Source organism: Bacillus rossius, chromosome 5, assembly GCF_032445375.1.
Source record: "Bacillus rossius redtenbacheri isolate Brsri chromosome 5, Brsri_v3, whole genome shotgun sequence".
In the NCBI taxonomy this organism is placed as follows: Eukaryota; Metazoa; Arthropoda; class Insecta; order Phasmatodea; family Bacillidae; genus Bacillus; species Bacillus rossius.
This window is the reverse complement of record NC_086333.1, coordinates 55,966,387-55,990,129: the sequence shown is the minus strand read 5'-3', so window position 1 is coordinate 55,990,129 and position 23,743 is coordinate 55,966,387. Positions and strand designations below refer to the sequence as shown.

General features: G+C 38.4%; 1 protein-coding gene across 1 annotated transcript in view; it reads left to right on the top strand.

Moving 5' to 3' along the window:
• LOC134532270 (paired box protein Pax-6-like) overlaps positions 1-23,743 on the top strand; it is a 112,749-nt gene that overhangs the window by 84,653 nt on the left and 4,353 nt on the right. Inside the window, exons 4-5 of the mRNA XM_063368689.1 lie at positions 20,112-20,443; positions 23,314-23,490. Of these exons, the coding sequence (XP_063224759.1) occupies positions 20,112-20,443; positions 23,314-23,490 (509 nt within the window). The remainder of the gene's footprint in view (positions 1-20,111; positions 20,444-23,313; positions 23,491-23,743) is intronic.

The following is a 23,743-nucleotide window of genomic DNA, read 5'->3' as shown; positions in this document are numbered from 1 at the left end:
ACCGTTTCGATTGGTCGGTTCTCCTTCACTTCCCCCCCCCCCTTCCCGTGCCTAAGGGCGCGCAGTTCGCCGGGCGTCACGTAATGACCTTTGCGCATGCGAACGGCTTCCCTCCTTCCACACACGTTTGTATGTGGAGGGGTTGGCGGGGATGGAAGGGTCAAGTGGCGTGACTGACCACCGACAGCGGGAAGACCTTTGGAGGCGAGTTGTAGTTCATTCCCGTCCTTAAGGGCACCCGCCTACACGGGCACGCATTCGGTGCGCAGAGCATAGATTTTTTTCTCACCGAAGATGAGACGAAAAAAAACACTCGAACGTCTGAACAGTTCATAGATCTTCAGCAGAACGCACGCTATTTTAAATATTCTCGAGATATGGCAGTTAACAAATTTTTTAAGAAAAAGCGTTCAATACAATTTTTGAGGTTGGAGTGGCCCCTTTCTGAGGAAAATTACCACTTAGAATTTTCCTGAGATTTGTTTGGTGATTATTTTTTTTCTAAAAACTGTAAATTTAGGGTCATTTTGTATAATTTTGGATAAATTTAGGCAAATTTGAAGATCAAGATGGCCGCCATGAAGTCATAATCCAAGATGGCGGAAAAAGAATCCAGCTCCTCGACCAGATACCACCAGGACAAACCAATATTTTTTTTGCAGATTTTGTATTTGAAAAATTTAATTTTTTGTAGAGTGAAAGTTACTTAAATTTATTTTCCAGGATAATTTATAGAAACGAAGTATTTCTCGTTGGCTCAGATTCCTTCGTATAAACTGTGAGCCAAATGCAGACAAGCAAAAAAGCGTAAAGTATTAAAACCTTAGTCGGTCGGGGAATGAATCCGTGAGATTTTTGATCAATAGATCTCAGTATAAGGCACTTTATAAGTAATTTCGTGAATTGAAAGGAAGCCGCATGAAACGGAAATGTGTAACCTCGGTTCTGCCATCTGTGGCGGATGGCGCGAACCAAAATTCACAAAGACAAAGGGAAACCTTATTGTTTTTACTGTTTTAATTAATTTTACCAAGATGGGCAGTGTAATAATAGAAAATAAATTGGCGAAAATCAGATCCAAAGCCGGGGTTTGTTGATATTTTCAAGTGGTTTACGCTTTTATCGGAGGCGTTTGATTATACAGTCTGCTAATCAAATGGTTCAATATTCGACGTACCAGCTCCAGCAACGAATTCTAACGGCGTGTGGGGAAGCTTCGCATGATTCGCTTCAAGAAATGTAGATGAAAACACAACAATCTAAATATATATAACTCAAAGGTGACTGACTGACATAGTGATCTATCAACGCACAGCCCAAACCACTGAACGGATCGGGCTGAAATTTGGCATGCAGGTAGATGTTATGACGTAGACATCCGCTAAGAAAGGATTTTGATTAATTCTACCCCCAAGGGGATAAAAAAAAGGGGATGAAAGTTTGTATGAAAGCGAAATACCACTCACTGACTCACTCATCACGAGATCTCTAAAACTATACACCTGATTGACTTGAAATTTAGCATAGTTACTCATTTTGTGATGTAGACGCTCACTATGAACGGATTCTGCGGAAATCCGATCCCAAGGGGAGTTTAGGGGGCGTAATGTATCAAAATTTCCAGTTTTTGGTAGGAAATCACCATGGCAACGGCTGTTGCTTTGTTGATGCTTCATTCGTCTCTATGGCAACGACTATTTCATTGTTAGTGCAGTCCTCATCACCGTTGAAATTTTGCGGGTACTTTAAATATCAAAAATTGGCCTTTTTTTCAAGTATATATATTTTACAGACTTGAAACTTCACAGTAATGTTCCTTATGTTACGCAGGATGACATTTTCCGAAAATTAGATCCCATGGGTGGTTGACACCAGGCAACAGTGGGTACTTTGTCTGCATGAGAACAGGATTTTGCATTGTTCATGCCTTCTGCGTCTCCATGGCAACGGGCATCACGCGGCAGTGGCGTACCTACAAGGAGGGGCATGTATAATGAGCGGCGCAAGAGTGATCTGCCTGTAGACTGCCGTAGCGAAGTACGGGTACATCAGTTGTACGTTGCGTGCACGAGTCGGGAAACCATCGCTGCTATTCATTTTCTCTCCGGTACATTACACAGCATTGTAATAAATTTTCACTAAATTTTTTTTATTTACCATTACTAGAGACATGCAAAATTCGCGGATTCATTTCGCGATAGGCTAGCATCAAAACAACTATACCTTCGTACCGCTTCTGCGATTGGCCCACAGTTTATCCGGGGAACTGTGAGCCAATGGGAAACACTAAACCAAGAAAGTGCCGAATTACGGACAGCCTAGTTGAGACGTCTCACGCGTCAGTAGCCAATGAACATGTGTCATTTCCGCGAATATTTAAAGGAATGTGGAGTCTGTCCTAGAGGTCAATGAATCCGCGAATTTTGCAGGTCTCTAACCATTACTGTAAATGGGAAATGTGGCTTAATTTTTTTCCATTAGTATAGCCGTGCGAAGCCGGGTTGGGCAGCTAGTTTGCGTATATTTATCACGCTTGGCATTAATTTTTTTAAAAAAAGAATTCTTCTTTAAATTTCAATACCGAATTTAGTATGGAAAGCGTATTAGCGACACGGGAATACGTTCACCGAGGTCAGATGTCAACACGTATTTGACGAGCTCTGAGAGACTCGCTCGCATCTTCCCTGTCGCCGGCGAACCGGGACCCGGAGGTGGGCGCTGCGACCTTTAAGGGCCCCGCCTACCTGTGCACAAAAACGGTGTGCAGAGCTTCAGGAAAAACAACGCGATTTCAAAACTACTCAAGATATCCGAGTGGGGCCTATTTACGAATAGCATTTAAGAGTTCGTTGAGGGCCGAAAAGTACTTTTAATTTCGGAATAAGTTTTTAAACTGTATTTTTAGAAGCGTTAAAATGCCCAAAATGCGTGTTTTCAGAGTAATTTTTAGGCATAAAACAATCAGTACAGATTCTTGAAAGCACTTAAGGGCCCCGCCTACCTGGGCACACATACGGTGTGCAGAGCTTCAGGAAAAACAACGCGATTTCAAAACTACTCAAGATATCCGAGTGGGGCCTATTTACGAATAGCATTTAAGAGTTCGTTGAGGGCCGAAAAGTACTTTTGATTTCGGATTAAGTTTTTAAACTGTATTTTTAGAAGCGTTAAAATGTCTAAAACGCGTGTTTCCAGAGTAATTTTTAGGCATAAAACAATCAGTACAGATTCTTGAAAGCACTTAAGGGGCCCGCCTACCTGGGCACACATACGGTGTGCAGAGCTTCAGGAAAAACAACGCGATTTCAAAACTACTCAAGATATCCGAGTGGGGCCTATTTACGAATAGTATTTAAGAATTCGCTGAGGGCCGAAAAGTACTTTTAATTTCGGAATAAGTTTTTAAACTGTATTTTTAGAAGCGTTAAAATGTCTAAAACGCGCGTTTCCAGAGTAATTTTTAGGCATAAAACAATCAGTACAGATTCTTGAAAGCACTTAAGGGGCTTGCATTAACACCTTTATCTTCATTTCTCCACCATATAATGTTACGGTCACCGCTCAAATTTCACAGTTATCCTGTGCCGACGAGAAGACTGCGCGCCAGTTCAGAGCCTTGCGCTTAGAGGCTATACCGCGCTGGAAATACCAGCGAGCGTTGCGCTTATCATCCCGCCTCACTAACACACATACACCTCTGACGAGGCGGGCCCCTTAAGACCGCCGGGAGCAGAATCCAGCCCCGGCTCACTGCAAGGGAGGGCGACCCGTTGGCCGTGAGGAAGTACCGGGAGGAGGAACATAAGTTGTAGAGGGTGGAAATTGAAGGGTCGCCCAGGATGGGGGGGGGGGGCCCTTAAACTCGTCAATTACCTACGGAACGCGCGGTCCGAAGAGATAGGTGGAGTGGTGGAAGGTGCCGAGAGGGGTAAACCCACAGGAATACCTTCTCTCTGAAAGCGCGCCCGCACCTGCAAGGCCGGCCTTAAGGGTGACTACGCACGTGGATGATGTGGCGCAGGAATCAATATCAAGGGGGTAGTTCCCCCATATTGGTTTTAATTTATAATTTTTATATTTTTTTGGAGTTGATTTAAATTTTATAATTTATATAAGCGTATTTTATAAATAAATATTTTTTGTGATTCGTATTTTTTCAACTAGTTTTATTTATAGGTTTTGGAAAACACATTTAATTCTTTGCGTGAATTGAGAGCCTAAATTCGTAATGTATACAATTTGGAATTAACTGTTCGTATCTAGCTTTTCACCGACTTTATTTTAATGATAACTTACATGAATAAATTTTATATTTTACTAAAATCCATCAATATCTCAGATTCATGGAATTTTAAGAAATCATTTTATTTTTTCCTTTACGAATTATATCCCAAAAATTAAGAGTTTAATTTATTGACGTGTCCTATACGATTTCATGTTCTTTGTTCACGCTAAAAAAAAATAGATTTTTGTCTTCTCAAAACCATTTAATAAACTTTTTTTTTATAAAATCATGTGTAATACTTAACCCAATATTAAATACGCGAATGTTTTAATACCAGGACCAGAAGCCCAAATTAATAGAAACATAACAATTAAGGATGATACTCCTTTAGGTGGCTTGTTTCATATTTTGCTCTCAGCACAGATACCCGAGTGATTACATTAGGATTAACACTAGTTTGTGTTAATTAAGGAAAAATAATTTATCTCAGGATAAATGATAACGACTAAATGTTTGTAACTACGAAGATTTGAAGCGACATATAACAATTTTTACTACAAATTATTCAGATTCCTTCTAATTAACTAAAACAAATTACAAACCGTGTCAGAAGCATTAAAAATAAATTTAAGTTAACAACACAGCAAATTCGTAACATTTGACTAACACCAGGCCAGTAAAAATATATTTTTCACAATTTTACGCAATCGTTTTGCAGATTAATTTGGTTGCAAAGTGAACTTACAGCATACGTTGGTCTGCTTCACATTGATGTTTGTACTACTGTGCTCTTGAAATTCACTCGATGACCCTGTGGCAGTTATTAACAAGGAGAATAAATAGTTAACGAATCACTTACAATGCTATAGTCCACCAAAGGATGAGGCATTTTTATCGACCAATGGCCGTTTTAAAAATGCTTGTTTTATCAAAGTGATGAGTCAAGCCCGTTGTTTGATGATTCCTGGAAATAGTGGTGGCTCTACGGATATACAGTCAAATGATAGTTATTTACAGCAGTTCTCAGAAGTTTATTTCTTAAAATGTTAAGTTTTAAAATTACCTTATTTTATTTTCATGACCAGCTGCAGTGGTTTTCATAAAAATAACTGTTTTAATGTACAGATTATTTAATTTTTTTTATTTTCATGTGCATATTTAACACTCGTGTTATTGAGCACTATGCATTTCACCGCAAACAAGGAAACCGGCTGAAGCCTATCGAAAGTAAAATGAAGCATTTTTACGTTTTGTGTAGAAAAAACAACAACAAAGTAACGTCATCAAAATGATTTTCATGCTTAGTTAACAGTACCCCTTTACATACGTTGCAAATTATATAATAAAATCCTAGATGATAGATGTATGTAAAAGAGAATTATATGTTTCTTCTCATCTAGGTTTTCTTCATAAGGCTTGGCATAATCTACTATGTTATATTTTATACATTTGTTTTACTAATTTCATTATTTTTGTCATTATATATTTTCTAAACTGTACAAGTAAAGTTGAATGAAATTCATAACTGTGCAAAGAAACAAAATTATCTTATTTTGAGCGTAGTAAGGTAAAAAGAAAACATTTATTGCAAATTCTTGTACTTACTGACTTTTAACATGTAACAGAACATGTGTTGCACGTACTGTACCTTGTGACGAAATGTTCCACAATACATAATATTCATCAACACTATTGGAGTTCCTAAACATTGTTAAGACTTAGCCTGAAACTGAAATAACGTCATAAGATAAGTAATTGCAACTACCTAACGTGATGGAATGGGGGTAGGGGGTAACATTTAGCCTAAATACGGTTTTTAAAATTATCTATTTACTTGTTAATTTCTGTTTGATTCCCCCATTTTCTAATTATCTATAAACCTGCCTAAACCTTTTCGAGTTATTCCCTTTTCACCGATTTCCGACGCTCCGAATCTTCGTTCAAACTAAATGTACAATTCATATCGGAAAGCAGCTCAGCTCAGATACCGCCGTTGACGGGTTTCCTCACGCAATCGGTTGCGTTATGCTAATGTCCTCTGCAGAGATCCTGTCCGCGAGGCATCGCGTGGTTACGTGGTCCGCGACCACTGTCTCGCATTTCGTGTTGAACGTTTGCGTATCTCCGTTATAACAAACACATCTCGTGGTCTACATAAAAAAACCTAACCTAACGATAACTAAATATATGTGAATAATCGTGGCGGGAATTAGCCACGTACGGATTGGGTCGCATGCGTCATGTGCTCAGTTTGGAATTGGCCAGCCACGGAAGCAATTGGCACCTTGACAAACACCACCATCTTAAAACTTGCCTCGAAAATAATATTCAAAGACGCATGGAAAACCCTGTGTTTACTCACGTGGGTTTGTATTGTCGTGAATAAAGCTATCAAGATAACTAATACAGTATAATAGGAAGTTCTGGTAAGAAGAGTATCTGGGTGGGGGTTGGATGTCGTGAAACCCACTATTATTTTGAATCCACGTAGTGTAAAATAAATTATGGCAGAGGACCGCCTACCGTGATTGGTGGTCTTGGTCCAAGGGAAGGGGCTGACCTTTGCCAGAGAACTTAACTATACCATTCCGTGGCACGTTTGTCTGCCAGGGTAAGCTGCACAGTCCTGATGTACACGCGGATAAAATGCAAACATTTAGTTAGCTACAACTAGTGTTAGAGGCCAAAGGATTCTTCAGCTTGAAACTGTGGAGTTAAGGATTTGTCTGAAGATGAACAGCTGTGATGTAGTTGAAGTCACATTTTACTTCGCCATCGCCATATTGCGAAACCCAAAATACTGTGGAAGTAGAGCTTGACCACACCTCACGATGGCGTGCGTGTGTGTGTGTGTGTGTATATATATATATATATGAACAAAGTTTTCGTCGCTAAGCACATTAACTTGCATATATTATTTTTAATCTGTTTCCACTATACAAAATTTTTTTTTAGCGAATCTTTCAGTACTCGCCAGAGATTTTTACCATCTAGCCTCGGTAACGAGAGTTCTCGTGTTGAAATGTGTCTCTATAGTATGATGAACACAGCACTATCTCTAAATCCCAATGTTTACTTAGCGTAGTAATGCCAGGATACTGACGTCTATTTTTAAGATGTCATTATTAATTTTTTATGACTATAAATTATAACAAAAATAATTATGGGATAGTTTTACTATTTAAAATTTATATCATTTAACGCGACGTTCACGATAGCAATACATACGGATGAATCGCGTGGGTCCACAATATTTCCGACATTTCTGAGACTTCCACAGATGGCGACACCGCGGTTACACATTCGCGTGAATCCTACCTCCTTACCATTCGCGAAATTACACCTACCAGATGCCGTATGCCGAGAGATAAGATGTTTAAACGTAGAAAAAAAAAATTAAAATCAATGTTTCCCATTGCAAGAATCATTCAAAAATGATTTCGGTTTTCTTTTAATCCATAAAACGGGTTGAATGGAGGTTGTGAAACGGATGGCTTGTAAATAAAGTAGTGACAACGTGGCCCAGGAAGTCGCGGAACATCGGGCATGCGCAAACAGGGTGTCGGAGTAGGGGGACGCACCACAACGCCGAAATACCACAACGCCGAACTTACAATTACGCCGAAAAACATAAGGCCGAACGCCAAATTGACTACAACGCCGACAGGTAGAAAACTGCTTTGTACCACAACGCCGAAATACATTAACGCCGAAAAATGTCATTGCAGGACTGCCACAAAAGTTAGGTTAGGTGAGGTTATGTTAGGTTAGGCTAGGTTAGGCTAGGTTAGGCTAGGTTAGGCTAGCCTAGGTTAGGTTAGGTTGTGGTGTTTCGGCGTTAAGATACATTTAAGAAACACACACAAATTCATCTAGTTGTTTTTCATTTTGCTCCTGTGCCGCCCCCCCCCCCCCCCTTCTCTAGCGTCCACGGAGCAACATTTTTCGGCGTGACTGTATTTCGGCTTTGTGGTACACAGCAGTTTTCTAGCTGTTGGCGTTGCGGTCAATTTGGCATTCGGCGTTATTGTACGTTCGGCGTTGTGGTAATTCGGCGTTGTGGTAACGACCCTCGGAGTAGTTGAGGTGACGCTGTCGTCGACGTGTAGAGTAGATGACAAACGTCGATCAAGTAGAAGGGGCATTTTCCTGCGTGGCGTCGAAGTTTCTACCGTCCGTCCCCTGGACGGAGGACGTGCACACGACACGCCCGCGCTGTGACGCGGCCAGGGCTGTCTGTGTCGCCGCGCAGGGCTGTCTGTGTCGCCGCGCAGGAATGCGGTCCCGAAGACCGCGCCGCGGTGATCGTGTAGATGGGGCGTTCCTTGGGTGCAGCCGCGGGAGTGGAGCGGGGACGGTCGCTCGCGTCGTGTCCGATCAAATTACAACCCTCCCAGTGTTGCACGGGGGTTGCCAGGGGGGAAGGGAGGTAGGGGTTGCTTTTGTCAGTGAAGTCCACCCCCCCCCCCTCGCTTTTATCAACATCTCCCTACTCACGGCTCGCTGCTGTGTTCCTCGTCGCAGGCAATGAGGCGAGTGCAGTTCACAGTGGCCACTGACACACTTTTTTATTTTTCTATTTTACATAATATTTCTTAGGAAATCAGTTGCCTAGAAATAGTAATACTACACGAAAATTATTGTAAATTTTGTACGACACGTTTCTATATATATTGCATAAGCTATATGAAATACTTTTTTTTTTATAAAAAAAATTATTTTTATTTTAACCCGTGGAAAATATAATGGCATATTCAATCATTTGAGCACAGGCAATACTGAAAATCTATTCAGGGAACGGTTTTCAAATAACTTTAACTAGTGTTAGGTACTGAGACAACGTAATGCACAGATGCACGAAAATAGACTCAGAACATTTGATTATTTTAGTTACATTAAAAAAAAAAATGTATTCAGACCTACAGCTTAGGGGTGTCGAATGGTGGCGAAGAATGCACGTGTAGCTATTATCACACAGGGCGTATATAAAATACGCGTCGATTTACGCGTTTTCTTTTGACCGAGTGCGGCTCCCGAATGAACGCGATTATTTGCATCGCGATGTTGTAAATGACTGTCTGAAGCCTGTGGCGCGAATGCGTTGCCGTATAGGACGGCTGCACGATGGGTCAAAGCGTTCCGTGCTGGTCAGGCAGAGACAGTGGATATGCAAAGCAAAGGTTGGCCATCCATTCTTCAACCCCACGTTGTCATCATCGTTCCACAGACCATCCATGGAGTGTCCGGGGAAAATATCCGCTGAAGTTGGGCTCGGCCATCAAACGGTGCGGCACATACTGAAGGAAAGACTCAACATGAGGAAAACTGCGTCCCAATGAGTTCAACATTTACTCATTGACGTAAGAGAAATGGCACCGGTGTGCACTGGCTGGTAGCCGTATAGACAAGACACCGCAATGACGTAGACGCGTTGTTGAAGAGTATTGTCACTGTTTTAACAGACGTGGGCTCGAGCCTACAAGTCTGAATCAAAGCGTCAGTCCAATGAATGGCTTCACCCAGGTTCACCACATCCCCAGAAGTTTCGTCAGGAACACAGTCGGGTGAAGATAACACTGATTGTGGCATATGACTACGAGGGTGTCATACTTACGCATGCTGTGCCTCAAGGAGAAACTGTCAACGCAGTCTACTTTCGCCGATTTCTACAGCACCATCTGCGCCCGGCTATACGGCACAAACTTCCACGTTCATTGCGGGAAAATCTCCCTGTCTTGTAGCATGACAATGCTCGTTGTCATGTTGCACAAGCTGTAAATGATATTTTGCGACGGTGGTCTTGGGAGGTGTTGGAACACCCTCCGTACTCATCTGACGTGAGTCCTTGTGACTACGACCTCTTCCCTAAGTTGAAAGAAGCCCTTCGAGGCATCAGATTTCCTGACGTGCCGTCTGCGATCCGAGCAGTTGGACGCTCCGTCGCTGACATCAACAAACAACGCCTTGCCAACGTTATCTTACGACTTCCTGACATCTGGCAAATGTACAAGTCTGTGCTATTGATTTTATTGAAGGAATCTAATGTTCGTTTGCTTGTACAGGTGTGTTGCCGTTACTTTACTTACAACCCTCGTATATTTTTGGTTTTGATTTCAGGAGAAATCACAGAAAACCAATTTTTTAAAGGCAATTTCTATGTTGTACTTGCTTCATGCTTTACAAATAAAATATTAAAACACCATTATCACCATACATTTGGAAACGTTGGATTTGCCTCAGTAATATTAAGACTTGATTATTCCTGGGATTACTATACATAATATCTTAACTAAAAGAGTATGCAGTTTTTGAGTTAAAACATTTCATACGTACAGAATAAAAAAAATAATCTTAATTTGCTTTATTATCTAAACTTTCTAACAATAAAAATATATGAGGTATAGAGTTGTAAATATCAACTCACAGATACATTTCATATTTATTTAACTGTCCTCATTTTATTTGGTTTTTACATATCGATAAAAAAGTCCTAATTAACTCACAAATGATGCAAAATAATGCTTTGAATCTCTAAAGTTCTGTAATTTGTTTGTTAAAAAAATATTTCTTATCTTTTTCCTTGTAAATAAAATTAATAGTCATCAGAATATGCTTTTTATAAAATATATAAAAAATTAAAAGGTGCTATTCTGTCAAGTTCTCGTTTAAAGATATTATAATTTAATATTTTGTTTAACTCAGTAAAAATCTCTTCGTAGTTATGACATTTGCAATACTTCACATAGGTTAACCTAAGCTAATTTGAATTTTTTTCTTTCTTTACTTGTCCTGCATGTATATGCTCACAGTTAAGACGTATATATTTATATTATAACTGTAAAACTCGTATTTTGTAATTAAGTAGTTGTCACTGTAAAGGTGTAATTTATCGATGAATGTGTGTTCGATGCGAGAATATATGTCAAAAAGGAATGTTTAGCCATATGGACGTGAAAACAATCCCATATTTAAAAAAATGAAAACCATGACGTAATGATGCTATTAGAGACGGTTTTCTCACTCCCTATCTTAAACACGCTTGAAAAAAAGTTTACAATTTTGCATGATTTAAAGTTATGTATAGGTATATGTTCTCAAAATATAAATGAGTAACATTATAAGCATGCTCACTGCTGATATCACTAACTAAATGTTTCTTTACTTGGTTTTTAAAGCTCGTTTACGCGTTTAGAATATTTTATTTTGTCTCATTCGTTAAATATTTAATCATAAATTATAAAGTTTGAAACAAAAACTTAAATTACGTTTGAAGCCAACGATTAAACATATTGAACATGGCAGTTGCCCGAAATATATAAAAAAAAATGACTCCCTTGTTTCTATTAATTTAAATAGGCCTAGGCCTATTGGTATTGAAGCTGATAAAGAAAAAAGTAACAAGGTTAGTGTAGCTGATTGCTATGAATTGATTTCTGATATCGTAAAGCGAAGTCCACAAGAGAAAAAAAAGGGGGGGGGGGGAACTTATAGTAAACTGCACTTATCCTTTAACATTTTCGTTGTTAGTAGTTTTCTTTAATTAAATTCCTGAAAATATTTGTGACTCACTTGAGCTGAACGTGAGAGTGGATAAATCGAGTTCGTAATCTGTCTCATGCCAAGTCATCAAGAATGAAGAGGAACATTCTTCTATTATTTGACGTGAAAGAAGGCTGTCCACAAGCGATCCCACACAAGTTCATTCCTAGTCATCGCCACAGTTAATTTTCGATCCTTTCAATACCCCGGAACACCTAAGAATGTACGTCGGGTGGCATGGTGAACCATCCTGACTAAACTACATTTAAGAGGCTATTGTTATTTTAAAAGTGCTCGTGCCTTTAAGAAGTAACACTATTAATTTTTTTTAACGCCCAAGATAAAAATAATTAGAGGACATTAGTCAAACCGTAAAAATTCTCTTACGGCGTAATTGACTTTTGGATAGTTTTCCGGTTGATCAGGTAGGCTAAGCACAATTTTTTTTATTTATAATAACAAAGGGCTGTTAGCGTAAAGAAGTATTCTTTGATATTTAAATTAAAATATTCCATAAAAAATTCCTTTCAGCCCAGACTACAGGCGTAGGTAAATTTCTAAGAATATAGGTATTTATTCTGGAAATATTTTGGAAACAATTATAAACTCCTGTAACATTTTAATAACTTAATTTAGCCTACACAACATCCTATCAGTTCGCCAATATTTAAAAAAAATCTATTAAAAATTTTCTCATATTCCATGCAAAGAAAATATTTTTAATGTTTTTTTTACATAATACATTCAGCATCCAAACACTATTTTTGATCCCTTGCACTAATACATGGTCGAATAAAAAATATTTTCGGATAAAGTTTTAAGGTAATGTTAAGATAGTTACAAACAAATTCCGGCGAATTTGATACTAAGAATGTTGTAATTCTATTTAACCTAAACCCTGTTTTTACGGTAATAGTTTGTTTCATAAAAAATTGTTTCAACCGAAGGTTTTAGATAAAGTTTAGAAGTTTTACAAAAAATTATAATGATTTGATAGTATATCTATTAAAAAAAGTAACAACATTTTGTCTTTCTACCCTTGTTATTTCCACCTCTTGTATTAATGATTTGTGGTATAAAATTTACTTTAGACAATAATTAAAAATGTAAACAAAAATAAACATTAATTCGTAAGAGTGCATTGAAGAAACATTTTATTTATTTTCTTATTTCAACCCCAGGTTTTTTCAATCCCTTGGAGTAGTAGTTTGTATTATCAAAAATTGTTTCAGATAAACTTTTAAGGTAGAATATAAAGATTTACAAACAATTTTAACTGATTTGATAGTGTGCTTACTAAGGGAGTTATATATTTATGAAATTCAACCCCTGTTATTTTCCTCCTTTTTCAGTCATGGTAGGTCGTATAAAAATGATTTCAGACAAAAGTTGTAGATAACAATTCATGGTTTTACAATAAATTAGAACGAATTTGATAGTGTACATTGTACGGAAAATATGAATTATATAAAATTCTACCCTTCTTTTTTCAATCCATTGCAGCAAAGGCTCATGTCTTCAAAAACGTTTTCAGATAAAACTTTTACATAAAAATTATAATATTTAGAAACAACTTGAACGGATTAGATTGTGTCCTTGCTAAGGAAGTTATGGATTTTTTTTGGTCTTCCAACCATCGTTTATTCCACTCCTTGCAGTTATTGTTAGTCATAGAAAAAATTATTTCAGACAAAACTTTTAGATAATATTTATACGTTTAAAAATATTGAATAGATTTAGTATCGTGCATATTAAGGGAGTTATGAGTTTTTTTTTGTCTTTCAACCTCTGTTATTTTCCACCCCTTGAAGTAATGATTACTCATTCAAAAATTATTTTATAAGAAAGTTGTAGGTAATATTTTTAGATTTTACAGTAAACAGTAATTGATTTAATAGTGTAAAAAGAACGGATTTTAAGACTTTTTTTTTAAATTTCTACCTAATTTTCAACTTGCAGCAATGGTTCTTATAAAAATTGTTTTGGACAAAGGTTTTAGATACAAATTATTTATTTACAAACACTTTGAACAAATTTGATGGTGTGCCTACGAACAGAATTATGATTTTTTTGTCCTCCAACCCTTGTTTTTCCCAACCCTCGCAGTTAGGGTTGGTTTTATTAAAAACGTTTTCAGACAAATTTTTTTTGGTAATCTCCTACGAGTTATAATACGTCCAAATGGATGTAATATTTATCATACTATGGGAATTTTAGAAATTTATCTGTTTTTCAAAAAAAAAAATCTCCCATTTCTACCCCTTTGGTCGGATTATGCTCATTAACGAACTCGACCAAGATTTTTAGCTTTTTAAATTTTATGTATGAATTTTAAAGTGATTTTTCGAAAAAATTACGACAGATATCGTGCCCACAAAAAATTTATATATATATAAACTTTTTGAGTTGACTATGGTTTTGACGTCTATGGACCATGAAACGAATAACTATATAAAATTTTTCCGGAAGTCGCACTATGATAATGGCTACAATAGGTAGTATTTATTCGTTAAGACTACCTAATTTTATGAAAAGTTTGTATTTTTGTTGGTAAATAAGATGTAAAAATTTCTTAGTAATCCATAACAATCAAGTGGCTAAAAGTGCCGTCGAGGTCTTATAAACATTGCCTTTTGGAAGGCAGGTAAACATTGCACTTTAAGTATGAAACCATTGATTAGCAGCCGTATGTATTAACAGTTTCATATTATTTAGAAAGAGTGTAACTACCCAACAGTAAGTTATAGTACTAATCTGAAAATTGTTTTGGTAATATTTGTAAAACTACACTTTTTGAAATACTGTAGCCAACAAATTAAAAATGATAATAAAGTTTTTGAACTATTAAACTTGTAAGAGGCAAGTAAAAAGTTAATATAATTACTTTAAAAAGATAAATGTTTTTCCCATCTGAATTTTCGGTACATAAACACAAAGACAATTCTAATGAATGCTTTAATCTTGAAGCAGTAACATTCGAGAACAAATATATAGCCAAAACATTTTTTTAAATGTAGATTTTGTCTTAAAATTTTGTTTTCAATCGTACCATATATAAGTAAGTTACTAAAGACATACTAAAGCTTTCGTTTAGAGCCTTAGTCCAAATCGTAAGCTATGCCAGAGAAATGTTTGTCAATGTTATGTACCAGGGCCTATTGAAAGTAGTCCCTCCTTGGGAGGATCTTAATCATAAGATATTTCTTGCTAGCCACACGCAAATAGAGGTTGATGGAAAACTCACTAACATATGAAGAATGATTATTAACTGTTCTGTAAATTTGCCCAGTTACGATCTATGTTCTTAATTCCTTAAGTCTCTACTGCTTCTGATGTACAGTCTGGGAGAAATAAAATGTTGGGCTGAGTTAAAATTAATAAGTAAAAATTGTGATATATTTTGTAGCTTATGGATGGGTGTAAAAATTTACATTTGGTAACTGCGTTGTATTAACTTTTAATAGGCAGGCATTTAGGCCGATTTATGGTGCTTTATCGAAGCAGTGATTAGCCAATTTATCCATCGTGCAACCGTGACAAACAAAACACCGTGTTACAGTATTCATTAGAAACGTGTTTATTAAAAGTTAAGTATCTTATTTTTAGATTTACAGCCACGTTGGGAAATTGCACTTGCGGGAAATTCCATACCCTTCACCCCCACTCTGTGGAACGCATTCTGCAGAATTGTCCGCCCAAGAGCGTCCAGGTAAAATTTTAGCAAGTTACCGACGGCATGGCTGGGTGATAAAGTTCGAACCAGTTTACGGGCCGACCTACCCATTGTTAGCTAGTGATTACATCCCGATTATCACCACCGGAAATTTTTCACGAACTTCTGGGCATAAGCCCTCGTTCACCTTCTTGTTTACACAGCGGATGGAACGCTTCGTACACCAGATAAGGGCAGGTCCACGAATCAGGGGAAAGGAGAGGGAGTTAGTGAGCCATAAAAAAATGGAAAAAAAAAGATGGGGGGGGGGGAAAGGGGAAGTAGTAGGACACACACAAACACACGGATGATATTAACATCTCGTGACGTGCTGAAAGGAACCCGGGCTCTATTAACTCCTGTTTTCCAAATGCCGCCGCCATTTCACATCTTTCCTTCACGCTCCAGACGGGGAAGTTTTTTTTTTTTAAAAAAAGTTATCCTTTTACTTTTTTTTTTTTTTTGAATACCTGGTCCCACTGGGACTTGCCTCATCTCCGCCTACCGCACGACCACAAACATCACACAAGCCTTCAGGCAGCATTCGAGGCGTACAGGAATTAGTCCAGATACTCAAAGTTTATTTCAAAGCACGTCACTTGTTCGTATGTTTATATGCCTGTCATGGAAAAATTCATCGGTAGTATGCTTTTAATTTAATTTTTTAGATCTTATCAGCGTATTAAGTCATGGGTATGTTTTTACATAGTTAACAGTATTTTAAAAACATTTTCCATGACATATGCTGGTGTTACTAAAGTCCGTCACTTCCATACCGAAATGTGTTTTACGGACGGATAAAATTATAACCCCAAATAGCTGCAAGGTTTTTGAGTGTCTAATCTTATTATTTTATAACATTATGAATTAGGTTAAGTTTTAAGGTGATTCGATTACAATTTTCTTTTAAATTTACGTTTAACCCATTTTAATGTTGTTTTAAAAAAATCGTCAAAGTCAACAAAGTATAATTGATTACGCGTGAATGTTAACTCTGAACATGTTAAAATTAATAATAGAGTGAAAAGGGAATTGAGTGTAATGAGTTATGTGCATAAATTATCTACATGATTGTGAAACTAATATCATTGCACAATATATTTTGTTTTAATTAAAGTTTTCTCACATGTTGGCAGAGGTTAAATGGAAAAATAATATGACGGACTTGCGGAGTGTTGTAAATCGCTCGCCAGATCACGGAAGCGACGAGAACGTTATCGCGACTCAACCAGCGAAAATTATTATACATCAGTAAGCCATTATTCACTGAGTTGACTTCATCAAACAAAGCATAAAATTTTCGTTTGTATATAGCCTGCGACGATACTCCATTCACAATTTTTGTGACTACTTCCATTATATTTTCAAGGGAGGAAAAACCATCCTTAGCACATAAGGTTTGTTGATGAATGATGCAGTGGAATTCATGAATTGAATGTCCTATGTTTGTTTAAAATGTACCGCTAAGGCCATTTTTTTTGTCCACCATACTAAGAGCAGCATCAGTCGTTATCAAAACAATTTTACCTAAAACAATTTAGTTCTCACCAAGTGATTTTTTTAACAGCCGTACAAATAGCTGTACACTTAGTAGTTTTGGCAATGGTGTTAACGAAAATAATTATTCTTTGACGTCGTTAGCTAGGCATAGTGAGCAAAAACCGCTAAACGAGCAGATTTAGTTCCATCAGCATTTCCGTCGAGACATAGCGAAATAAAAGAAAATGACGATTAAAATTTTTTTTTTCGCTTACATTTTCTGCCAGATTTGGGATTCTGTCTAGATAAAGGAACATCTTCGATACGCTGAATTACATTATCTTTATTTTCAAAATCATTAAATGCTAACCAAGCTTCTTTCAAAAATTCACCCTCATAAAAAGGTTTACCATGCTGGGCAGTTATATTTGCAGCCGAGAAAATTGCGAAACTTGTATGACAATCCTTACTAACTTATTTAATCTTAGACGTCGGTTGTCTATTCATTTATTTAAATGCTTTCTTTTGGCTCTCATTCGCTTTTTTTGACAAAGAGATATGTGATTTGTTTCATAATTCCATTTTACAGACAATTTTCTACATACCATTGATTCAGAACATAAAACACGTACTGCTTTATCAGCTTGATTAATCATGCCATATTTTTTCTGGCCACTAAAATTGAAAGTCTCGTTAACACTTATCTTGTCGACAAAAAAAAAACCAATCGAATTTTGTCAATTCGTTTAGATTCTATTATTGTTTTTATACTCTCGTCATTCATGCACGATGAAACCTTACTTATCGTTTTAACCTTTCGAATATCTTTCGTAACCTAATATAAATTAAATAGATTTTTATCCGTTATAATTTAAAATTACATTGAATTTTTGTTGTTTCAAAGACGTTATAAAAGTACAATGACAAATGTAATGCACTTTTACGGTGAAATAACTATATATATACTTATATATACTTATATATACTTATATATGTATACTTATTTATACCTATATATATGCAGCCAGATTGTTCTGATAAAATAAAAATTGCATAATTTAATTTGATACTTCTAGGTTATTCGACATAATTGTGCATACAAATTTATAATTTGATATTGAAATAAAACATGCACTATTGTGTATTTTTACCGAAGCCTCTGGCATTATTTGGTTTTCTAGAAACATTTAAGCGAAACTGCACGAAATGTATTTAATTTTTTTTTTATAATTACAAGACAAGAATTTTAAATTTACTAAACATTTGTTTATGTTATTTTGCAAATTTTTGACGTTTTAATTTTTTTTTTGGATGCGTTGAGGGTAAAATTTTAGTGAGATACAAAAATGTGATGAAATGCGTGCGCACGAAGGATAGATTGATGGTCTAATGTGCATGCGCTGAAACATCGAGAGACTGTTTGATCAGGTTCCGGATCCTCAAATTTCACCAGGCAACGCAGCTGTGTCGATGCGTGGTAGCCATTGTCAAAAGTGTAAACCATTGTGGATATAGTGATACGTACAAGTGTACCGTAAGACATGTGCACTAATTTCGTAACCTCTAACGACCATTACTGTTTCCTTCTTTGAATGGTTATTGCAATGGGTAATATATATTTCAGATGTTTTCCTGAACAAACAATTTTGCTGGTTACACTGTTTGCCATTAGAATACTCCAAAAATATGAATATGCAAACACAGAAAGAAATAGCCAAAATCAGCCGATGTCAAAAATATCAAAAAATCACAGGTAGGCCTGATTCTGTGTAAGGAATAAGGAAAAAAAATAATGGGTGCGTGTACTTGGGTACGCGCGTGAGAAGTTATACTTCTTTGGCATCATTAAAAAATAGTTTTTAATTGCATGAAAATAATTCTCCATGGTAGCGTTATTCTCCATGGTAGCGTTATTCTCCATGGTAGCGTTAAACGTTTAACGCAACCTTGTTGGAAGTCGCATTAGAAGTATAACTTCAAAAAATATTACATCACAGCTGAACACAGTGGGTTACAACAACTAGAAAGTTCCTACAAAAAAAAACTGAAAGGAAAGAAACAACCTTAGACAACACAACGACAAACAAACAATACAAAGATGACACTAAGCAGATAGTGCACTGCACAACAACACAGAGACGAACAGGCGAACCCAGCGATGTGATAGAACATATATTCTCAATACCACAACGACGGCAACACAGAAAAACACATTAGACTTACTAGTAAATGTAAAAATTGAAATCTAACTTTTTACATAAGCTGATTTTTTTCCCCGCTGTATTCGTATATTTATTTAAATTGTCCGATATAAATATGTGTATATTGATTATATTGTTGGTTTTTTTAGTTGGGGGGGGGGGGGAATTTTAGTGAGCAACGGAAATGCAATGACATACACGCGCATCGCACAACGGGAATTTTAACAGGTTTGAGTGTGGCAACATGCAAACCAGAATTAATCACTTTCGAGGAAATCGTTGGATGTGCTAAAGCGTATGAAATGATACTTGGTATAAACTTGAATGGTCGTAACTATACATAATAGCAAATTTGAAAAAAAAGTAAACTTTAATTTTAACTTAGGGGAAAAATGTTTTGGAAGGAACAGGTTGTCCGAGATATTTGACTATTTGTTTGTTCTCTCTAAAAAAAAAAAAAACCTGAAGTTGCAGTCGAATGAGGTTACGAATGACTGAAGTTGCAGTCGAATGGGGTTCGGAATGGCTGATGTTGCAGTCGAATGCGGGTTACGATTGGCTGAAGTGGCAGTCGAATGGGGTTACGAATGACTGAAGTGGCAGTCGAATGGGGTTACGAATGACTGAAGTGGCAGTCGAATGGGGTTACGAATGACTGAAGTGGCAGTCGAATGGGGTTACGAATGACTGAAGTGGCAGTCGAATGGGGTTACGAATGACTGAAGTGGCAGTCGAATGGGGTTACGAATGATTGAAGTGGCAGTCGAATGGGGTTACGAATGACTGAAGTGGCAGTCGAATGGGGTTACGAATGACTGAAGTGGCAGTCGAATGGGGTTACGAATGACTGAAGTGGCAGTCGAATGGGGTTACGAATGACTGAAGTTGCAGTCGAATGGGGGTAACGATTGGTTGAATTTGCAGTCGAACGGTGTGTGTGTGTGTGTGTCGGCAGGCGTGTGCAGCAACGCCACGGCCCCGTCGGTGAGCAGCATCAACCGCATCCTGAGGAACCGCGCGGCGGAGCGCGCCGCCGCAGAGTTCGCGCGCGCCGCCGGCTACGGCCTGTACCACGCGGCGCACCCGTACGCCGGCTCCTTCCCCTGGCACCCGGCGCAGCTGTGGCCGCCGTCCTCGCTGGGGCTGGGCGGCGGCGGCGGCGGCGGTGCGCCGTCCCCCGCGGGGCTGTCCCCCGGGTCGTCGGCCTCGCCCGTCGTCGGCGGCGGCGGGGGCGGTCCGCACCACCTGCACCTGCGCCAGGACCTGGGCCCACACGGCGACCTCGCGGTGCCGCGCCTCGCGGGTGAGTCCCCCCCGAACACCCCTGCCTGCACCCGGGGGGGTCCATACCGCACGGTGCTGCTGCCGTCTGAGGCGGACGGCGAGACTCAAACAACTTGGGTAGTGTTTCAATAAGATCAAGCCAGTCTTTGCCGCTTTTATCGGAGCCTTTCCATTACGTAGTAGCTGCTCCGGAAACGTGTTTCTAGCGGAGGGTGCGGAAACTATGTACACGGTCTGTGTATATTCATAACACACGGCAATTATTATTATTATTATTTTTGATTCCCTACTTCTTTGTTCCAAATGCCGAAGTCGATGCGTTGCCTTTGAAATAAGAGCCTCCCAAATTTACGATGAACTGTTTTTTTTTCTTCTACGCGAATTTTCACACAAAAATACCTCCCATTCAAGGGCTACGGAAAATGTCGGTTTTGATTTCAGAGTTTTGCCACGCCGAATAATAACTTGAACGTTTCAAAGGTGAAACGTGTAGCGGACGAAGAAATCTGCACTTTTTGATGTGTGACATCTTAGTTTTCCGTGTACGGCATTTGGTGGCAGCGATTTCGTGATAGCGACGTAATTCAAGGAACGGAAATGTGTAACAGCATAAATGCTTGCCGTCCTTGGCGGATGGAGTGAACCAAATATATAAGGGGAAACGTTAAAGTGTTAACTGTTTAATTAGTTTTAACATGATAGCCCGTATTTTAATAAAATTACTTGTCGAAAATGAGATCCAAACCCGAAGTTTAGTATTTTTTTTTTTTTTTTTTTTTTTTTTTTTTTTTTTTTTTTTTCGCTTTTACCGGAACAGTTTAATTATAAAGTTTAAAACTTCGGACTACGAATGGAACTATTCGTTAGTCGACGTAGCTGCGCCGGCAGCAAATTCTATTGGCGGGTGCGGAAACTACGTGTGATTAGCGCTAAGAAATGTAGTTGAGAACGTAATTTGGGTTTATTCATCACGCTCGGCACTATTTTAAAGAAACGTAACGTTGAGTTTCGTGTCCAAGTTTCAGTTAGTGGTTTACGTATACTTTTGTGTGATCCGTCGTGTTCTAATGGCCAGTTGCACCATTCTGGTCTTCGACCTGCGATCCCATGATCTTAGCCCAAGAATGATCCAAAGATCATTCTTCTAAACGTTGCGCCAACACATACTGGGGCTACAAGATCTTAGCTTGCGTTAACTGTAGTTCAGACATTTACAGTCTACGACACAGGAAGCAGCATTTTCGAAGAAATGTTAGGTGCGTTTCATTTGGTGGACCGGAACTACATGAGTTGCTACAATCTTTTGGAATTTAGAAACATCTGTAAACTTACTGGTTTAATACAAAGCGAAAGCCGGATTTATGAATAGGTTTTGATAAAACAAAAGGGGGTTGTCTGTAAAGTCGGTTTACGGACGATAATTTTACGTGATCACCACATAAGAAAACAGTGATGAAAAATTGCATACTTTTTAATTTTCAAATATTATTTACAGTTTTTGCAAATTTAATTGAAATAATTTGTTTAAATATAATCACGAACAATTAGTTATAGAAATAAACTAAAATAAAATCAATGTCAATAAATAGTTAATTTGAAATGACGAGATTGGACAAATAAATCAATTTTTTTAAAACGCTGCTTTTAAAAAGCCCGCCTTAACCTGTTTGATATTATAGAAGATTTTCTCGCACGGTTGTTGGCCGTTTCTTGCACGCTCGACTCAGGTGGAACGTAACAATGAGTTATGCTTTTTCGTGCGTGCAGCCGGCGTTCATCGATTTATAAGACGTTATCACGTCGAAAAAAGCTTTTATTTAATACGGGAAGTAAAATATTAAAAAAAAAACTAAAGTAGAAAGCATACATACATTTAAAATATGGGTATCTCGAGTGAGAAGAGGTTGTAACTATAGAATAAGTAAATAAATTTTGCTACGTGTGTTAAACATTATCGGTTTTTATATATTTTTTTAAATAAAACTCTAATATTTAAGTTTGATTAAATTTACTTGCATAAAGTACGCGAAAATGTTGGTCACGCGTGCTGGCGCAGTGTCGATCCGAGACCATCCAAGTTCCCGATGATTAGAGACTGGAAAAATTCGCGAATTCATTTCGCGATAGGCTAAAATACAAATAGTTATTATACCTCAGTGCTGCCTCTGCTATTGGCTCATAACTCACCTGGATGACTTTGGGCCAATGAGAAAAACACCCGACCAAAGCTTTATATACGAATCACAGGCTGAAACGTTGGGACGTCAAACGAGACAGCGGCCAATGAGTGGGTGACATTTTGACCGAGTGTACGTAGAACTGTGGAGTTCGTCCTGCTGGAGGTCATTGGACCCGCGAATTTTTCCGGTCCATACGCGATGATCCTAGCTCGCAGCTGGGGTGGGCGCAAGGCCAACGAGTAGAGACCCGGAAATTTTCGCGGATTCATTTGGTCGCAAGCTAGAATGCAAACCTCCACACCCTCGCACTGTGTTCATGATTGGACCGCAGTTAGTTATCTGGACACGCCCCCTCTACGACCGTGAGCCAAACGATGCCCAGCTTGGGAGAGAAGTAAGCGAATCAGGCAGTGCCAAGATAACAAGGATAGAAATTGTTCTCGCTGAGAAATCAACCGATGGGAAAGTGAACATGGGTCGAGGCACACAACTATAACTTTGAATCCTATCCCTGAGGCCAGAGGAATCCGCGAAATTTCCGGGACTCTAGGCGATGATCCTGGGTGGGCGCAAGGCCGACGAGAGAGAGAGATAGAGAGAGAGATAGAGAGAGAGAGAGAGATAGAGAGAGAGATATATATATATAGAGAGAGAGAGGACTGGTTGTTGTTGTCGGCAGACCTGGACGGCAAGGACGAGACGAGCAGCCTGGACGGCTCGGACCAGCCCAAGTTCCGCAGGAACCGCACCACCTTCAGCCCCGACCAGCTGGAGGAGTTGGAGAAGGAGTTCGAGAAGAGCCACTACCCGTGCGTCAGCACGAGGGAGCGTCTGGCGGCCAAGACGAGCCTGTCGGAGGCGCGAGTGCAGGTGAGCTCTGCCCACAAGTAGTTCCGTCGTCCTGACTGTGCACAGCTGTTTGCAGATGATACCGAGCATTGCCGTATCATTTTCTTTATCTTATTTTAATCGATCTTTCATTCAAACATTCATTTATTTTTTTTCAAACCATCGGAAAATACAATCGAATGTTCAACAACTTGACGTTTTTGCGGAACAACTTTTACATATTGAAGGTACTGGGACAACACAAACCGGGTATACTGCGAACACTTATTTTGTA